General features: G+C 45.9%; 1 protein-coding gene across 10 annotated transcripts in view; it reads right to left on the bottom strand.

Moving 5' to 3' along the window:
* Positions 1 to 19,493, bottom strand: part of Mtmr14 (myotubularin related protein 14) — a 45,323-nt gene extending 25,830 nt beyond the window's left edge. The window contains exons 1-7 of one of the 10 annotated variants that reach the window (XM_052720159.1): positions 19,202 to 19,489; positions 16,524 to 16,672; positions 6,499 to 6,607; positions 3,334 to 3,409; positions 2,937 to 2,997; positions 1,228 to 1,350; positions 91 to 164 (exon numbers count right to left, since the gene is read on the bottom strand). In XM_052720159.1, the coding sequence (XP_052576119.1) occupies positions 91 to 164; positions 1,228 to 1,350; positions 2,937 to 2,997; positions 3,334 to 3,409; positions 6,499 to 6,607; positions 16,524 to 16,672; positions 19,202 to 19,357 (748 nt within the window). In that variant the 5' untranslated portion in view covers positions 19,358 to 19,489. The other 9 variants (XM_052720156.1, XM_052720157.1, XM_052720163.1 and 6 more) reach the window with 9 other exon arrangements.
* Positions 19,494 to 19,635: the final 142 nt, after the last annotated feature.

The following is a 19,635-nucleotide window of genomic DNA, read 5'->3' as shown; positions in this document are numbered from 1 at the left end:
GGGCCCCAATGTCCAATGATGCCTGATACAGCTCCTCCCAAACAGCTCCCAGGACACCTAGGCACAGGAGGTTTGACCCTGGTCTCCTACCTGGATATGGGACAGAGAGGAGAGTGAAGTCTGCATAGCGCTGGGCTTTGTCCACTTTCTCAGAGGAGGTTACACTACAAGACAGGGACACACTGTGTTACGGCACTCCAATACGCGCACACACACAAAGACAGTTTCCCGAATGAGTGTTACAATTTCTTACAATGAACTTTCTGCTAAAAAGCTGTCCTTCAGACTTAGGAATGACACCCTCAGCAGCAACCAATTAAGAACTCTTCCCTGTGCCCACTTCAACAACTCAAATAAGAGGTCTTTTTCACTCTAACAAAGTAGCAGGCCTCAGCCAGTACCCAGGGTTGGAGGATAACCTTCCATATCATCAGCTCCATGGAGGCATGAGGCACATCCACTCTTGGTCCTGAGGGTGGGACAGTCGGACAGTAGGAAGGACTTCTCTACCTCCAAAGGCCACTCCTAAACATGGGAACATGTAGCAGAGTAGTTGCACACTTGTCATCCCAGGATTTGGGAGGCAGAGCCAGGAGGATCCTCACAAATTTAGGGCCAGTGTAGGCTACATAGTGAGTTCAAGGCCAGCTTGGGGCATATTTCAAGACACTATCTCAAAAATACAAAGAGCAAAATAAAGTAAAATAACAAACAAAAAGCAAAATAAAACCAAAATAAAACCCCCCACAAAAAATACAAAAAATAATCGAGGCCAGGAAGATGCTTAGCTGGGAAAGTACTTGCTATGCCTGCATGAGGACTGGAGTTCAGATCCCCAGCATCTACGGGAAAAGCTGTAACTGCCTGCAAACACTTGTAATCACAGTGCTGTGAAAGGAGAGAGAGGAGGATCCGCTGGCTTTCTAGCCAACAAGGCCAGCTGAACTGGTCAGCCTCAGGTTTAGTGAAAGACTGTCTTGAAAAGTCAGGTGGAGAATGACTGGGGAACGTATCTAATGTAAATCTTTGGCCTCCATGAGCATTAGCACATATGTGTATGTGTGTATGAAGGCACATCAGGACTGTTTCAAAAATGCAGTGAGAGGCTGCACACAGACAGCCCTCACACCAGCCCACCATGCCAGAACGGCCATGCACTGTGGGCCAGCCCTGCACATCGTGGACACTCAGCCTGAGCCTGCTTCCTGCCAGATGTCCTGTACTCACTTCATGCCAAACTTCACCTTCTTGTTCTCCACCATCAGGTCACAGATGTACTTGACTGATAGGTATCGAAGCAGCCTGATATCATAGCCTCTCACCTTATCAAAAAGGTGTGTGTCACCACTTCTGAAATAAATAGTCAGAGAAAGGGGTTGAGATCCATGTTGACTCAGAGCATATGGAGTAGGGAGCTATTTTAGGAAGTATGGATGAAAACCTGTGTTCGATTCTCCAGAAGTCAGAGGGAGGGGTAGGGAAGGTGACTTTCTAAGAGATTATCCCTATCTCGGGACATGTTTCAAAGAAGAGCAATTTGCAGCCAGAGTGGGAAAGGGCTTTCTGCACTGCTTGACATTAAGCCAGAAGACTCAAGATAATCTCAGTTCTAAAAGGCATCGGGCTGGTGGCTCAGGCTCTTTAAGCTTCCATTAAGAGTTCATCTCAACCTCTCTTTTCCTTCCATTTAGGACCATTTTTAGCCATATGCCTTACAAATATAACAGACAAATTCTTCAACAGATAAAGATTTTTTAGGGTTATTTGACCAACTTATTGTAAAATACTAGGAAAGTAAATTCTTTCTACTTATTAGGCCTTTAAAGCAAGGAGGAATATTACAAACAAACAAACAAAGCCTTAAAATTCTGAGGCTACTTTCTGTTCAGCCATGCAGATATGGCCCAGGAGAAAGAGTAAATAGTCACTGCAATGTGTTTTTAATGCCTGCTTCTTGGTCACTGCCAGCAGTCAGTTGCCTCCCTGAGAACTGTATGCTGTAGATGACCTGGCCAAGGCAGAAGTCACCTGAACTCAAGGGAAGCCAAACATTCTTGAGCATAAGCCAGAGCTACTGCTTTCCATGCCAATTGCAGGACTTGGGCATAGCAAAGTACCTGAGCCACAATATGAGCTGCTGATCTGACTAGAGTGCTCATGTGCATTCCAGAGATGCTGGATACCAGCTAAAGACTTTCCATGTGGTAGCAACCACACAAAGGAGATTTGTAGGCTTGTTCATTAAAAACTGTATGAAAGGGGTAGAGTGTGAACCAGCCCATTTTTTCCTTTTAAAGGAATTCAGTTCAGCGCTGCATGTCTATAATCCTAGAGCTTGGGAAACGGTGACAGGACCAAGAGTTCAAGGTCATCCTTGGCTACATAGACGTTCAAAGCCATGTTGGACTACACAAGACCTTGTCTCAAAATGCAAAAACAAAGCCAGCCATTGTGATTTTATGAAACCATCTCAAATGCTGCCCCCACCCCCAAACACACACACCAAAGAAAAAAGAAGGGTGTGTGTGACTCAATGCAATTGTGGGATACAGTGGCTACAAGAGGACTTTATCCCAACCCTGTCACACAGCACACCTGGAAGGTTCATACTTAGCAGACCAGCTGCATACTGCCACTGTAGAGGGCTCTAAACAAAGACACGTAGGGCTGACTTTAGACTTGCAGCACAAGAACCCTGAGGTCATCATGTGTTGTGATCCTGGCTGTCAACTGCTCAGGTATCCAACAGTGCTTTGCTGAAGCTACTGGGTGGACTTCAACAGTGCTATTTTGAGGATATATCATTGGAAGACAGGGGCAAAGAGCCAATCCACTTATCCAGAACAGAGATGAGTACCCACTGCCAGAAGAGCATGGCTGCCACCAACCAGGCACCCATCCCGACCCAAACTCCTACCCATAGTGACCGCACTAACCGAAGAACACAGTCCTCCTCCGTGACATCATCCACATCTGCCCAGGTATCATCTGTTCCCCCTGCCAGAGAAACCAGTCTGTCAGCACTGAGGCTGGTAGCATGGGCTCTACCCAGAGGTGTTCTCATCAGCTTCCTTCCTTGCAGGGCCAAGTGCAGGTAGCACCAACCTGCCCCTACCCCAGGTTCAGCCCTCATGTCTCCATCAGAATCACATGCCCATCTGTGTAGCAGTCTGCTCTATCTCTGAAGTGAATCCCTGGTTTCTGCTGAGTGGAGTGCCCTTATCTTTACCCTGCTTCATCACACCTCCTCACACCACTGTGGCTGTAGCAGGACTAGTCCCTCCCACTAGGTTTCCACTCTTAGACCCACAAAAGGCTGTTTACAATAGTCACCTGAGAAAAAATAGTTGTATCCAGAGCGTCCATACAGCTCTCCCCATCCAGCCAGTGTGGCCGACCTGCAAATGTGCTGGGAGACAAATAGCATTTTTGGGTCAGACGGTTTCTGAAGCATGCAGAGCTTAAGGAATGCCTAGTGGTCTTCAGATCACCACAGTCAGTCTGAAGGATGCCTAGAGCTTATTAGCCTACAGACTCTACCAAAGGAGTCTGTCTCTCTCCTAAATTCCAGATACCAGTGTTACTTTCAATGATGAGTAAGACTTAGTGGATGTACATAAATATCAGGTACTGGGCATAGTACTGACAAGTGACACCATCTTCTCACTGAACTCTCATGGCAGACAGCAGGGATGACCACTACATTTCATGGATGAAGAAAGAAAACTGGCCCAGGGAGGTTAAGGGATGTGAACAGTCACACAGGAAGGGTCAGATTAGGAATTGGCCCAAGCTCACATACCTCCAAGGGCCTATTACTTATTAATTTGGAACTTTTTATCAGAGGGCAACTTTTATACTGAGGGAAGAAATTAGAAGAGAAATACCTGTGATCTTAATTTTTAAGAAGAAATCATTGAAACCGTTTTGATGATATGTGGCTATAATCTCAGCACTTAAGAGCAGAGGCATCAGAAATTCAAGGCCAGCACATAGTGGGTCTGAGGCCTGCCTGGGGTTCATGAGACTATCTCAATTAAAAAAAAAAATGCTCAGTGAGGTGGTGCATGACTTTAATCCCAACACTTAGGAGGTACAGGCAGGCGGATCTGAGTTCAAAGTCAGCCTGGTCTACATAGCAAGTTCGAAGACAGGTGGGGCTACATAGAGACCCAGTCTCAAAAAACCAAACAAACCCCCAAATTATCAAGGAAATATAATAGCTATTAAAAGGGCTATGAGAGATGAAGCCAGGACCTTGTATATGCTAGGATAGTGCTCTGCCACTAAACTAAATCCCCACCCCCTTGCTTAAATATTCTTGTACTTTCTTCATCACAAAAGGGATCACTTTAGAACTGGAATTTTAAAGCCCAAGCAACAGTGCCTTTCTTTAACGAGACTGTATGTGCACATCTGCAGGATGTGTGTGTTTGTGGGCACTCAGGCACAGTGTGTATCAGAGGACAACTTTGTTCAGTTAGTTCTCTCCACCCGCCTTGGTGAGAGTTCGAAGACCAAACTCAGGTTGCTGCCAGGCTTCTACAGTGGGCACCTTTACCCACTGAGCCATCCTGCTGGCCTATGACCTTCATTATTTAATTAGTTTTTTGTGGGGATGGGAGATGTTTAGTGACATGGAAGCAAGCCAATCTAGTCTGACTGAAGGCTGGGAGAATTGCCCCACTGCATTAAGAGAAAAGGGAAGATGTAAGATGACAGAGCAATTAAAGTTACTTTCTGAATGTGTGACACAATCTGGCAGGATAAAGTGGGTTTCTGAAAGATTACAAAATACTGTCTACTGTAGGGTCCTCATCTTCCTATAAGATAACAGAAGTAAATAGTTGGCTGCTGCATGAAATGGGTGCAGATGGGAACCCATAGGTCAACTGTCTGGCTCTTGCTGGGGGAGAGAGCAGGCAAAACATAAGCAGCTGGGTTATCACCTGGAGACAAGCTGGGTGCGTTCCTGGAGATGTGGCCTGTTTGCATTATCTGCTTTCCCTTGTGTCTGAGCTCCAAGCAACACCTTACAGTCTCCCAGTGGACCACTACTGCTTCAGGGTAGCATCTTTATGTCAATCCCTGCTTGTAGACTCTGTCCCAGAAGCCCATGGAGAAGGGCTAGGGCTGAATTTCCTCCTGATCTAAGCAGAATGAACTATGATGGGGGCTACCTAACACTTTCTGGGTCTAAGAGCATCCAAAAATCAGATTAACTGTCAACTGTTGGGTATGGTAGCATATGCTTGAAATCTTTGGGAATCTCCGTCTTTGGAGTTGGATACTGGAGGATGGGGGTTAAGGCCAGTCTGGGCTACAACGTGAGATCCTGTCTCAAAGTAAAATCAGCTGGGAAAGCGCTTGTTGTGCAACTGTGAGAACTCGAGTGTGGATCCCCAGCACTCACAGAAAAAGCCAGGTGTGGCAGCGCACATCCTAGAGCTAGGAGGTGAAGACAGCACATGGCTAGAGCTGACTGGCCAGGAAGCACCATGAACGCGGCGACTCCAGTTTATGAGAGAGATCGACTCAAAAAAGCAGGTGAAAAGGGATCGAGAGAATGGTGACCTCTAGCTTCCAAGCACTTGTGTGCGCACACACAGGCCACACATTCATAGACATTAAATAAATGCCAAACTTGGTGGCTCAGGCCTGTAGTCCCAACACTTAGGAGGCTGAGGTAGAGGACTGCTTTTAGTTTTCTTCCTCCTTGCTTCATAGACCTGACAAGTAGAGGGAATTTACTTGTTGGTGTTTCACAATCCATTGATAGGTCTGAAAAGTCTTACCTGTTAAATTTCAACCTGCCACATTCATTAGTCATGAAGCTAAAAATGGTCCTGGGGAGGAGGCAGGGGATGAGCTCTAATGGAAGCTTAGAGAGTACCCTGAACTTGCTCATTCCCCTGCCTCTCCCTTCCAAGTATTGGGATTACAAGTGTGCACCGCCATGCCTGCCTCAAATCCTACTTCTCTTGCTGTGTAAACCTGATCAAGTACTTAGCCACTCTGAACCAAAAGACAGTAAGACAGGTAAAATGAGATCACATTATGAAACTACCCTAATAGTCCTGCTGAGCATATCACCTGCAAGGATCGGGACTTTTTTCCGCTTTACAGGATGGCTAATCACATGACTGAAAGAAGGAACAAACAGCAGAATATTATCTGATTTAATGTACTCTGTAAACCAATGATGTAGGCTTGTAGAATACTGAAGTCACATGCAGGCAGTAAGTGCCTGGATCTGACCTGACAGTCTAGCTCTATAGCATGGAGTAGAGAGGCTCTGGTGCTACATCCCTTCCCTATCTGAAAGTCCTCTTTCAGTCAGACATGGTCTATTTCTCTGGCCTGTTTTCCACAGTGCCAAGTGTCCAACAAGCAACTCTCCTGCCTTTGGCTGTTAGAGAATAAAAAGGCTCTCAATTTTACATGAAGTCAGTGCCCCAAGCACAGGAGACAGCAACTGAGGCTGTGGGTGGGCCTTACCTTGCCTTTGAACAGGATCACCGGGCAGACAAACCGTCCTCTGCACCTGGCCATCTTGCTGCGGTGGATGAGGTCTTGCAGCTTGCTCACCTGCACAGTGCTCTGGAACCTAACACACAGGCAGAAGAGGCGGGTTAGCTGGGCTTCTGGATGGGCGCTCACACAGGTGTTGTTCACTAAGATGCAAAGGACACCTACACATGTCTAAGACTCTCTGGAATTCTGTTTTTGAGACAAGTTCTCAATACATAGCTGAGGCAGACCTTTAATTCACTGTAGCCCAGGCTAGCCTTAAACTATGTAGCCTAAGCTAGCCTTGAATTTGTAGCAAGCCTCTTAGCTCAGCCTCCCAAGTGCTGTAATCACAGACATGCTTCACCATGCCAAGTTTTAGTCATTGAAAATTTAGCAAATGTTTATTATTTCTAAATTTCATATCGCTGATATATTGAGTTTTTCAGGGAAAAAATCTGTTAATTATAAATATTAAAATCCAAGTCATGGGCTGGAGAGATGGCTCAGAGGTTAAGAGTACTGACTGCTCTTCCAGAGGTCCTGAGTTCAATTCCCAGCAACTACATGGTAGCTCACAACCATCTGTAATGATGCCCTCTTCTGGCCTGCAGGCAAACATGCTGTATACGTAATAAATAAATCTTAAAAAAAAAAAAAAATCCAAGTCACCCTGATTTCAGAGAGTCTTTTCAACGAAACAATAAAGTCATGCACAGGGCTGGGGCAGGAGAACTGCTTTAAGTTCAAAGCTAGCCAGGGCTACATAAAGAGTTCAGGCCAGTCTGAGCCACAAAAGATATTGCCTCAAAACACAAACCCCTTCCTTCCCCAGCAAAAGCACACACAAAAAGCCTCCAATCAAAACCAAACAAATGGGGGTCGGAGATGGCTAGCAGTTAAAAACACTGGTTGCGCCGGGCGGTGGTGGTGCACGCCTTTAATCCCAGCACTCGGGAGGCAGAGGCAGGCGGATCTCTGTGAGTTCGAGGCCAGCCTGGTCTCCAAAGCGAGTACCAGGAAAGGCGCAAAGCTACACAGAGAAACCCTGTCTCGAAAAACCAAAAAAAAAAAAAAAAAAAAAAAAAAAAAACCAAAACACTGGTTGCTCTTCCAGAGGACTTGGGTTTAATTCCCAGCACCCACATGGCAGCTCACAACTGTCTGTAACTTGAATTCCAAGGAACTTGACACCCTCATACAGACATATGCAGGCAAAACACCAATACACATAAAAAAATAAATTAATAAAAAAAACCCACAACAAAAAGAAATGAGCTCCAGCAAGCTACAAGAGCTCCTAAAAAAAGAAACAGCACTGGTGTCTGAGTGAGTGCACAGAAGGAGCTCACTAGCCAACTAGGCTACCCGGTAAGTGTCAGGCTTAGAGAGAGACCCTGCCTCAAAATATAAGGTGGTATGTGAAATGGAAAGACCTCTGCCTCCACACACTTCCATGCACACATAAACATTCACATACATACATCACAAAGAGAAACAAAGAGGCGGGACAGAGCTATAGAGTGACTTGGAAGGAAGGCAAAGGTCTTCCTTCTTTGGGCTTTTGGGCCAGCCTTACAGAAAGCTCAGTCCGCTCCACGTGCTGATCCTTCAGATGATCCTCCTGCTACTACACAGCTCCTCAGAGCACATGGACTTGAACAGTGTTTCAGGAAGGGTAGATTAGTGACACTCATGGATCTGTGGTTCCTTTTTTTTTTTTTTTTTTTTGAAGATTTTCTTTAGATTTATTTATTATGCATATAGTATTCTGCCTGCATGTATGCCTGCAGGCCAGAAGAGGGCACCAGATCTCATTACAGATGGTTGTAAGCAACCATGTGGTTGCTAGGAATTGAACTCAGGACCTCTGAACAAGCAGCCAGTACTCTTAACCAATGAGCTATCTCTCCTGTCCTGTGGTTCCTTTTTAAGTAACTCTAATAGGAATGCAGATAATACAAGTATAGTCTGAGGCTGGTCATATACATCTCAGCATTCAGGAGGCAAGGGCAAGAAGATGGCCAGAAGTTCAAAGACAGCCTGATCTACATAGTTTGAGTTCAAGGTCAACAAAGCTCCTGTCTTTTAAACAAACAAATAAAACAAGCCTGCTGGGTGGTGGCACATGCCTTTAATCTCAGCACTTGGGAGGCAGAGGCAGGTGGAGCTCTGAGTTTGAGGCTAGCTTGGTTTACAGGGGGAGTTCCAGGGCAGCCAGGGTGATGCAGAAACCCTGTCTCAACTCCTCCCCAAAAATAAAAAAATAAAAAAAGCAACACCAAAAAAATCAAGCATAGCTGTTTTGAAAACAAACTGGGCTATGGTGGCACTTAACTATATTTCTAGCTCTCAGGAGGAAGCAGGAAGATTGCAAGCTTGAGGCCAGGCTGGACCACACAGCAAGTTAAGAGGCCAATGTAGGGACCTACATGACCTATGTAGGGAGACTATTTTAAAACAAACAAAAAAGAAAGCACAAAACACATGCACACAAACAAAACAAAAACCAAAAACCAAAACAAAACAACCCCTAGCTGACTTCCATGGGAGACAGGGTCTCATAGTCCAGGCTGGCCTCAAACTCCTGAGCCTCCTCCCACCTCCACTTCCCAAGGGCTGGAGTTAAAGGTATGCAACGCTATGCCTGGCTCTCCTACTGCTCAATTTGTAGGAAAATGTATAAAGGCTCCTGCCCCTAAACCATGGCTCGAGACTGTAATTACTATCCAGTGGAAGCATCGGAAATTGAAGTCAAAACAATTTTATATATATATATATATATACACACACACACTCAACTCTGTTCCTTTATTTATTCATTTATTTATTTTACAGGAAAGTTGTTTATTTTATTTTTTCTTAACATTTATTTTACAGCGTTCTGTCTGCATGTTTGCCTGTACGCCAGAAGAGGGCATCAGATGTCATTATAGATGGTTGTGAGCCACCACGTGGTTGCTGGGAATTGAACTCAGGACCTCTGGAAGAGCAGCCAGTGCTCTTAACCTCTGAGCCATCTCTCCAGCCCAAAGTCAAAACAATTTTAAAAAGGCAATGAGGTTGGGAGGTGGGATAGGGACATGGTCTGGAAGAGGTGGAGATGGGGAGAAGCAGGGCAATTAAAATACATTGTATACATCTGTGAAAATTTCTAAGAATATATTAAAATATATCTTACAAAGTCATATGCCAGGCCTAGAAGCACACACTTGAGATTTCAGTTACTTCATGGGGGGTTTCGGGGGAGAGGGGTGGGAAAAGCTGGGGGATTGATCACAAATCCAAGTTCTGAGCTTGAGGGAGGTCAAGGTCAGCCTCCAAAATTTAGTAGCAGTCAGTCTTCAAATGGCAGGGGCTAGTGAGATCGTTCTGCAGGTCGAAGTTCTTGCCAGTGAGCCTGACTACCTGAGTCCAATCCCAAGACCCCATATACACAGGGAGGAGAGAACTGGCTCCGAAAAGCTTGCCTGTGACCTGTCCATGAAGGCTCCACCTCCCACATCACACACACACACACACACACACACACACACACACAGCAGTTAATAAAATGTAAAAACACAGCTCTGTGGTATGGCATTTACCCACCATGTGTGAGGCCCTAGCTTCAATTCCCAGAACCTAAAGGTGGGGGAGGAGAAGTGTGTCTTCCAACAAAAGCTAGTTTAATGATTATGAGAAACGAACAGACCGGGGTGGAGTGCAGCACACCTATGGAGCCCCTCTCACTCTTACTGGTCTTCTCACTTCCATTTAAATCAACATTTGCTCTGCGGAAAAACGAAAGAACCAAAGAGGTTTAAGAAGACTAACACCCCCATGGTATATCTTTCTGGGACGTCAGATTTAGGATACAAATTTTGTTAATGCAGCTAGGGTGCCTTTTTCAACCAAGTACCCACAGACAGGATGGCACTGACTCACCAGCAAATCCTGCAGCTGAGAAGCTGGGTGCTGCTTCTCTCCCTGACTCAGTTTCTCTATGATATGTAAAGGCACTTAGTCCAAGACAAGTGCATCACTAAATTCTAGGACTATCAAGGAGAGCACACAGCTCGGCTGCCAGTGCCCGGCCTCCCACCTACCTGGTCACCACACCCTTCTCTCAGCCTTGTTAGCACTCACTGCTGCACAGACCTCTCAGCTAGTTCACAGCAGCCCCCTCTGGACCTAATCCCAGAATAAGGGAAACAGAGGCAGGTGAACCAGGAGTTCAGCCTTAACCACACTGAGTTTACAGTTAGCCTGGGATAAATTATCAGACCCTATCTCAAAAAACAAATAGAAAAGCAGATTGGTGGAGAGACTGTCTAGTGGTTAAAAGTACTTATAGCACAGCTTTGACGGCTTAAGCTTGGATTCTCACACCCTAACAAGCTGGGCATGATCTTATGTGCCACTGTAACACCAGTATTGTTGGGAGCAGGGCAGGGGGATTGATAGGGCTTGCTGGCTGCCAGCCTAGTTGGAAAATGAGAACTTTCCTTCAGGGTGAGACCTTTCTTCAAAGGAATAAGGCAGAATGCGATAGAAAACACACAATGTTCTCTGGCCTTCATGCTTGGGCACAGGTACATGCGCCCCATCACCCCCACTTGTACCTACACCACACCCATATACTACACTCACATTTTTTTTTTTTGGTCAGAAAATCAGAACTGGATTTGGTAGTGTACATTTGTAACCCTAGTACTTAGGAGGCAGAGGAAGGAAGGTCAGGAATTCAAGGTCATCTTGACTCTATATACAATTCAAGGCCAACCTGGGCTATATAACATTCTGTCTCAAAATCCAAATACACAAAAACCTTCCATCTGATTCTCTCAGGTTAAGTTCTTGCATTCAGCAAGTTATCCCAGAGGCCAACACAGAAGGCTGAAGGAAGAGTTCTAGGCCAGCCTGTGCTAAATAGTTTGAGACTCAGTGTCATAAAAACACCCCTCCACCACACACACACACCACCACAGAGACAGCACCAGCATTTACCGCTGAACTCAGGGCTCTGAATTGACTGCTTTGTTGCTGCTAGCAAGACAGAGTCTCACTATGTACCCCAGGCTGGCCTCAGGCTCCCAAGGACTGGGATTATGCCTGGATTCTGAGTTCTAAGTAAAGGACATTTATTTCCTATTAGGCTAAATCATGGCTAGCTGCCTGGCTGCTAGCCAAAGAACCAGTTCCGTTTCTGCTTTCTCACTAGTTCCTGTTTCTATCTCACTATCACTTGCCAGTGAATTAAGTGTCTGGCGTATGACCATACCTGAATGAACTGTATGCTTACATACTTAGGTCTACAATCACGTGATGAAATATCCTTTGCTATTTATTTGTTGATGGAGACTGAACCCAGGGCCTATCTCTGAGCTAAATCTCTAGCCCCTTCCTTTGGTATTATTTAATTGGTATTTATTTAACTGGTTTTTAGTCTTCATGAATATCATTTGTTCACAAAACTATTTTCAAAGCATGATGTGGTAATACATGACCATAATCGTTATTACTCGAGGCTGAGGCAGGAAGACTGGGTTTATGGGAGAACACCAACCTAGTTTAGGAATGCTGTACAGGGTTAGGAACACTTCTTGTCAGAACTGATGTGGTAACGGTATTTTCTGGTTTTTGTTTTTTTTTAAATTGCTGTTGTGTGTGTGTTTAATCCTTGTAAAGGACTGTTTATTTGTGGGGGCTGGAGGGAGGAAAGGAGGAGGAAGAGGAAGAATGAGTATGAACATGCAGGCACACATGGTGTGTGGAGGTCAGAGGATAATTTGGAGGAGGTGGTTCTCTCCTAACTCTTGTTCTTAAGGAAGGGCCTTGTTATCTCCGCTGCTATGCTTCAGAACGGAGTTTCGGTCAACTGTCTTCACTTCCTATCTTGCTGTAGGAGCTTTAGGATTACAGACATTAAGTCCCCACATCCGGCTTTTGGACATGGGTTCAAAGGATTGAATTCAGGTTGTCAGGACTGCACAAGAAGTGCTCTTTTATCTGCTCAGCCATCTCACACAGCCCCAAGCTGGTCTGGAACTCAAAGCAGTCCTGTCTCAGCCTCCACAGTGAACCAGTAATCCCAGCTGGAGTCCAGTTTTACCCACTGCTCCCTGCTACCTCACCTATACTTTCCCCTAAGAGCTCAGGCTCTTTGTAGACTGCCATTGCTTAAAACACCCACCAAGCTGGAGGATGAGGACTTCACAAATGGGACTTCACCTATTGGATTCTTGGGGTCCACCATACAGAGGCAGCTCAGCAAACATTCAGAGAAAACCCTCTGGCCTTCCTGGACAAAGGATGAGCAAAATTGGGGAGGTTCATTAACTAGACCAAGCCACTTCCTGAATCTAGTTATACCATGCTTAACTCAGTCTCTTTAGTGTCACATTAGTACTTAAGAAGCATATAGTCATTTCTTGCTATCCAATTATATTTCAACTCTTCCCTTCAACAAATAGTCACTGTCAACTGAAAGTCACTTCAATATAATGAATTGACCATGCAAGAAGTGAAAAGTAACGACAAACTCTAAAATAGGCACTTGAACATATGCTTGTAATTCCAGCTATGTAACAGGATTCTGAGATCAAGATCAGCCTGAACAGCTTAGCCAAGATCCCATCTCAAAAAGAAAAAAGGGGGCTGCAAAGATGGATCCATGACTAAGCAGGTACTGCCCTTCCAGAGGACCTAAGTTCAGTTCCCAACACCCATCCTAATTCCCAACCACATGGAAACTCCAGCTCTGGCAGGGCCTGAATGTCTCTGGCCTTCACTGGCACCTGCACGTCAGTGCATATTCCCAGACACAATTTAAAAAATTGTTCAAAGCCCTGGGTTTGATCTTCTCACACACACACACACACACACACACACACACACACACACGGTACCAAAACCAAATTCCAGTAACACTTCTAGGTGTTCTTTTCCTGGAAAGTGAGACCTCATTGACAAGGTGGCAGTAAAGAAAGGGCAGACAGTTGGACAGAGGGAATCATTCTGCTTACTGAGTGGCTCTTGGGTAAAGGGAAATCACCTCTCTGTGCTTCAACTTTTTCCTCTGTAGAATGGGATACTGTATTTTTCATAGATGACTCCAGGACTTAAATAAGCCGGTGTGTAAAATCCTAACACATTACAATCAATAGGCAATCAAGAAATATCTCTCTTACCCCCTCAAGACAGGATCTCATATAGTCAAGGCTTCTTTCAGACTTACCTTGTAGTCAAGAATGATGTAGTCAGTTCTCTCCTGCTACCATGTAGGTTCTGGGAATAAGACTCAGGTCCTCAGGCTTAGCAGCAAGACCCTTTTCCCAGTGAACCATCTCACCAGTCCTGACCCTTGACCTTGAACTTCTGATACCCTTGCCTCCACCTCCAAAGCCCTGGGATTACAAGCATGCACCACAATGGCCAGTTTATATAGTGCTAGGGATTGAACTCATGGGGCTTCATCTATGCTAAAAACAAGTACTAACAATTCACCCCTATCAGCCCCTGGAGATTCTTCTCTTTAATGCTAGAACAAATAAGCACTGAACATGTCTCTCTCAGAACAACCAACCAACCATACCTGAGAGCTTATTAGAGAATGCTGAATCTTGTCCCACCTCTGAGATAGTGAATCAGATCCTGCAGTAAAAAGATTCCTTGGTGGCTCACTCACAAAGCTGAAGTGTTGAGCTAAGCTTAACATCTGAATGCTACGAGAGGACAGAGGTAAAGTGCCAGACAGCACTGACAGGAGTAGGAAAGGGCAGAAGAAAGAGCTGTTCAGAACAGAAATTTGGGCAAGGCATGGTGGTGGGTACTTCTACTCTACTACTAGGGTGATGAGGTTCGTGAGTTCAAGGCCAGTCTTGGTTATATAGATGACAATGTTGATAGTAAAGAGACAGAGAGGGCATGTGAGAGACAGATGCAGACTTACTGACCAGATTAAAGGACTACAAGAGGCTAAGTTTCCCGACCCTTAGAAGAGAAGTTAGGAAGGGAAGAACTGTGAAAGGCACTGTAACAAAGCACAGCTCTTCAGACCTAGAGATGCCCAGGGAGAATGAGATACCAGTTCTGGGGTCTTCATACGAGAGTAATTTTTCAATGGCATCAAGAGATGGGAACTCCTAGACACCCCTTCCCACGGGAGGAAAACAAAGCCCACCCCCCCCCCCCCCCCGCCCCCCGCGACCAGGTTTCTCTGTGTAGCTTTGGAGCCTGTCCTGGATCTCGCTCTGTAGAACAAGCTGGCCTCGAACTCACAGAGATCTGCCTGCCTCTGCTGGGATTAAAGGCAAGCGCCACCACCGCCCAGCCAAAGGTTTCATTCTAAAACTCCTCTGCTTGTAAACCATCTCTCCCCACATCCTGGCTACAGAATAATAAGGCATCTAGGGAGCTCTGAGAATGCAGAATGTGGAAACTGATCTAGAAGGCCCAAGAGGGGATCCTAGAATCTGTACTCTTCATTTGTGTGCAGGTGTTATTGATGAAAAGCACTAACATCCTCACATGTCTCCTTGGTGATGATCAAGATGCTACAACGAGTGAAGCATGGAGGCTCACACCTGTAATCCCAACACTTGGGAGGCTGAGGCAGAGGGCTGAGATAAACAGCAGCTAGGACTACAACATGAAACCTGTCTCAAAGCAAACAAAACAGGAGGCGGCGAACAGGAAAGGCGAGAAAAGGAAGGGAGAAAGGGGTGAAGGGAAGGAAGGGCAAGGAAAGAGGAAGGAAAATGCAGGGAAAGAAAGGAAAGGCCTATTCAGAAGTTGTCCTCAAGAACTTTGGGGAAACACAACTCATCTTCCCAAACCCTGCTGCACAGGCTCTCCATCATGAAGTCCTCTCCAACACACACCAGGGAGGATTAACCACCCTCCAGCTTGCCTACAGTAGCACTTCTGAACACTTACCACACATACAAATTACTTAGGCATCTTGGTATGTTGTGATTTTTTTGACTCTCTGGCTCTGGATCCCTACAGTCCATGCTCCTCCCAAGGTCTTAGACAAATGGCTTTGCTTTGAGCAACAGGAGCCTACACATCAAAGGGCCAAGATTACATAGCAGCTCTTGGAACTTCCTTAAGATAAACAGCAAGCAGGGAACTGAGGTGGAAAACTAGAAGCAAGCATGGAGTCTCACTACTGTGCCACAGAACCACTACCCTTTATTGATTACCTAATGAGAGAGTCCTGTATCAGGTGCTTCAAGTCTCTGCTGTGAACTGTTACTCTACGTAAAGCATTCAAGTCTGTATAAGACCTTTTTATTTTTAACTCTTACAATAAACACATCAGGTTTGTATTAGCACCATTTATCATCAGGGACTGCACTAGTCACTTTTCTAGGATTTTAATTAGTCCTTGCAAGCCTTAATTATGATGAAGCTGGGAATTACCAATGAAAAACTAAGGACAAAGGATGAATAACTTGCCTAGGGTTAGTTACACAGTCAGAAAATGGACAATCAGGATGTTAACTCAAGCAGTGTGACTTTAGACCTTAGGTTGTTAAGAGAGACACATGGCAAACACTCATAAGCCGTTTTGAAAGCTGGGCATGGTGGCATAAGCCTATAATGCCAGCAGTTAGGTGGTGGACGATCAGAAGTTAAAGATTTCTTTGGCTACACAATAAACTCATGGCCAATTCAGGCTACGTGATACCCTACATCAATAAAATAGTCTACCTTGATATGTCATCATTCCTTCTAACTATACCTACTAAAGACAAAGATGGCACTGAGGTTGTTTCAGAGAAGTATTATGTCGGTTGTCTCAGGTCAATAAAGTCAAACAGGAGTAAAAGAAATCCAAGGCTTTGACTCTTTACTTCTCATGCTATGCTGCACTACCCTGCCAATAAAACTCAAACTTGTAAGTAAATAAAGATGCTAGTAACTCAACACCACCTGGGAAAGCGAGCAAGCCCTACCCAGTTTCCTGACCCTGGAGATGAGCTAAGGTCTAACAGACATGCACACTATGGTCACAGGATGCTCACGTGTCTTTCTCTTTCTCAGAACTCTCATACTCCAGGAATACGATGTGGCGGGGGTAGTGGCCGCAGATATCACCATTCACATTTGGAATCACGCTGAAACAGTAGTCTCGGCCAAATAGCTCCAAACATCTCTTCTCAATGCGTTCAACCTGCACAGAGAAGGAGACTTGAGCATAAAGAAGATTCTTGGGTTCTGAGGTCATGAGAATTAAATGGCCCATGATACAAAGAGGCCACTGGAAGTGACAAGTTGGGAAGAAACATGATGCTGGGCCATAGGCCCTTCTATATTAACTCATGTTGTATGCTTCAGAAAGGTACCTAAACGCATCATCCACATTAATCCACAGAGCATGTAAAACTGTGTGTAGTCAGCCTGGCGGTGGTGGCACACGCCTTAAACCCCAGCACTGTAGAGGCAGGCGGATCTCTGTGAGTTCAAGGCCAGCCTGGTCTACACAATGAGTCCCAAGACAGCCAAAGCTACACAAAGAAACCCTGTCTTAAATAGCAACAAAACATACACGGGTAGGCGCGCACGCGCGCGCGCGCGCGCACACACACACACACACACACACACACACACACACACACACAGAATGTGTAGTCAACACTGGAGAGAGTCTACCATTCATAAGATGTAAGAATTCTTTTTAGATGTAGTGGCACATGCCTGTTATCCCAGCACTTGGAAGGCTGAAGCAGGAGGGTTAAGAATTCAAGGCCAAGCTGGGCTACATAGTGAGACTTCGTCTCAAAAAACAAAGCAACAATAACTCTTGCTTTAGGTTACTATAGTAACATTAAGAGAATCTGTTTGACACTAGATGCTTTCGCTTTCCTGTTCTACAGCCCCAAGCTAATATTGCAAGCTCTTGTCAGCCAGGCATGGTGGGGCACACTTGCAATCCTAGTACATGGGATGCTGAGGCAGGAGGATGCTGAATTCAAAGCCAGTCTATGATTTTATATATATATATATATATATATATATATATATATATATATATATATATATAATAAAAGACCATGTCTCAACAACTCCTACAAAATAAAGCAGTGCTAGTCAGCAAAATAAAAGCTGCAGACAGCTGCCTCCTTCCATACCATCTACTTACAAAACTGAAGGCAAGGCTCCCTCTAAAATTACTCCTTTTGTTCACAGTTCAGAGAAAAGCCCACTAGAAGAAAAGCTTACAACCTGTAACACATCAACTTTGCAAGACACCATGAGGCCTAAAGCAGTATTAGGACCAGCTGTGTGAAACTTAAGGTTTAACTTGTAAAACTCTAATCTTCAGAGATGTTAAGAGGGAGGTGGGCTCCGTCAAAATTATGTACCTCTTGTAACCACTCAAAAGCGTCTCCTTGAAGTCAGGTGTAATGGCTCACACCTGTAAGCAGTACTTGGGAGGCCAAGGCAGGAGGATCATTAGTTACAAGCCATCCTGGGATACATAACGGTGTGAGGCCAAGCCAGGGCCACAGAGAAAAACCATGTATCAAAACAGACAAGATTAGTGATGTATCTCAGCTGGTAGAGTGCTTGTCTGCCATGCATAAAAACCTGTGTTCAATCTCCAGCATCACATAAACCAAACAAAAAGGTGCACACCTGTAACCCAACACTCAGGAAGTGGAGACAGGAGGATCAGGAGTGTACAACTTGGTTTTGGATACATAACAAACTTAAGACCTATCTGAACAAACACACATTACAAATTCTAGTATCTAACCCCCAGAAGTGGTGATTTAAGAGAATCTAGGACCAAGAAATCTTTGTGCTTAAGTCGTACCCCAAATGATGCCAATTATAATCTGAAAGGTACTTGGTTATCTGGAGTGATAATACCCCATCATTACTGGTCTTTCCTAGGTTACCTCCGAGACTAATAGAAGATGCCACCTACAGCATGTCCCAGCCCCTAGGGAACCTCTGGAGCCAAACCAGTTTATGGTCCAGGACAGACAAACCCCAATGAGTAAAGGAAATGCTAAAGCTGGCACATTGGAATGAGAAGGGGTAGGGTCTACCAGTGTGCTGAGGTGAGTATGCCTCAGTCAGACCAGAAGCTTTCAACCCCTGGTAATTAGAACAAAGGGAAATTCCGGGGATGGGGGGACTACAGAGACTTCTTTCTGATAAAAGGAACAGAAAGGGAGTGTGGGTTGTTTTCTTGCTCTACAGGAAAGGAAAGGGAAGGGCCTAAGTCATGCTGGCACCTTATAAGGAGGCGACGCACTCAGCTGCTCTCCGGGCTCCATAATGCCCCACTACTCCAGGCTCCTACTCTGATCTCTGGTCTAGAGGAATCTCTTCCCCATTTTTCCTTTGATTTTAGAGTGGTTTTTTTTTAAACTGTTGGCAACCCCTCCTAGGCTCATGAAGGGTAGCAGTATTTCATACTGTCTAACCTTTGCACCTGGCCCGCAGGTCCGACCCTTGACCTCCAAACCCCTTGTCTAAAGCACCCCCCCAAAAAAAAAAGAAAGCCCTGGTCCTCCTCTTAGGTGTTAAGCCGGACCCTTACTCTCCGAGTCCACATCCAGGATGAGTTTCTCCCCTGCAGCTCCCCAGGGAGGTCCCCGTCCCGCTCTCCTCCCATCCCTGACCGCAGTCTTCCCTCAGTAACTCAGGCCCGGGACCAGTTCCAGGTCGCTGCACCTCTGGGGCTCACCTTAGAGCCGCTCGTCCCGCCGCCGTCCTTGGCCCGGTACTGAGTCCGGGAGAATTCCTCCAGCAGCTCCCCAAGCCCCGGCTCCTGAGGCGGCGGGTTGCCCGAAGAGGAGGCGGACCCCGCCGAAGCGGCGGCGGCGGCCCGAGCGCCCGCCATGCCCAACCTCGCGTCCCCTCAGGGCTCCTTCACCGGGCCCATGGCACCTGAGGATCGGACTCCGGCTCTAAAAAGCTCCTGAACCGCCTCAGCCGCCGCCTTCTTCTTCCACTTCCGGCCCCGCCCCACCTCTCCGGATGTTTACTCCTGCCACGGCCAATCAGAGCCCAGGTTTGTGCCCGGCCCACAGGTTCCCCGGCCCACCCCTGACGCGGAGGGATCCAAGTGGTCTCATGGCGGGGGCCGCGCTCCGCCCAAGGGGTTTCCCCGGGGGAAGC

This window comes from Peromyscus californicus, unplaced genomic scaffold, assembly GCF_007827085.1.
Source record: "Peromyscus californicus insignis strain IS unplaced genomic scaffold, ASM782708v3 Scaffold_6__1_contigs__length_162567912, whole genome shotgun sequence".
In the NCBI taxonomy this organism is placed as follows: domain Eukaryota; kingdom Metazoa; phylum Chordata; class Mammalia; order Rodentia; family Cricetidae; genus Peromyscus; species Peromyscus californicus.
This window is presented reverse-complemented; position numbering and strand designations above follow the sequence as displayed.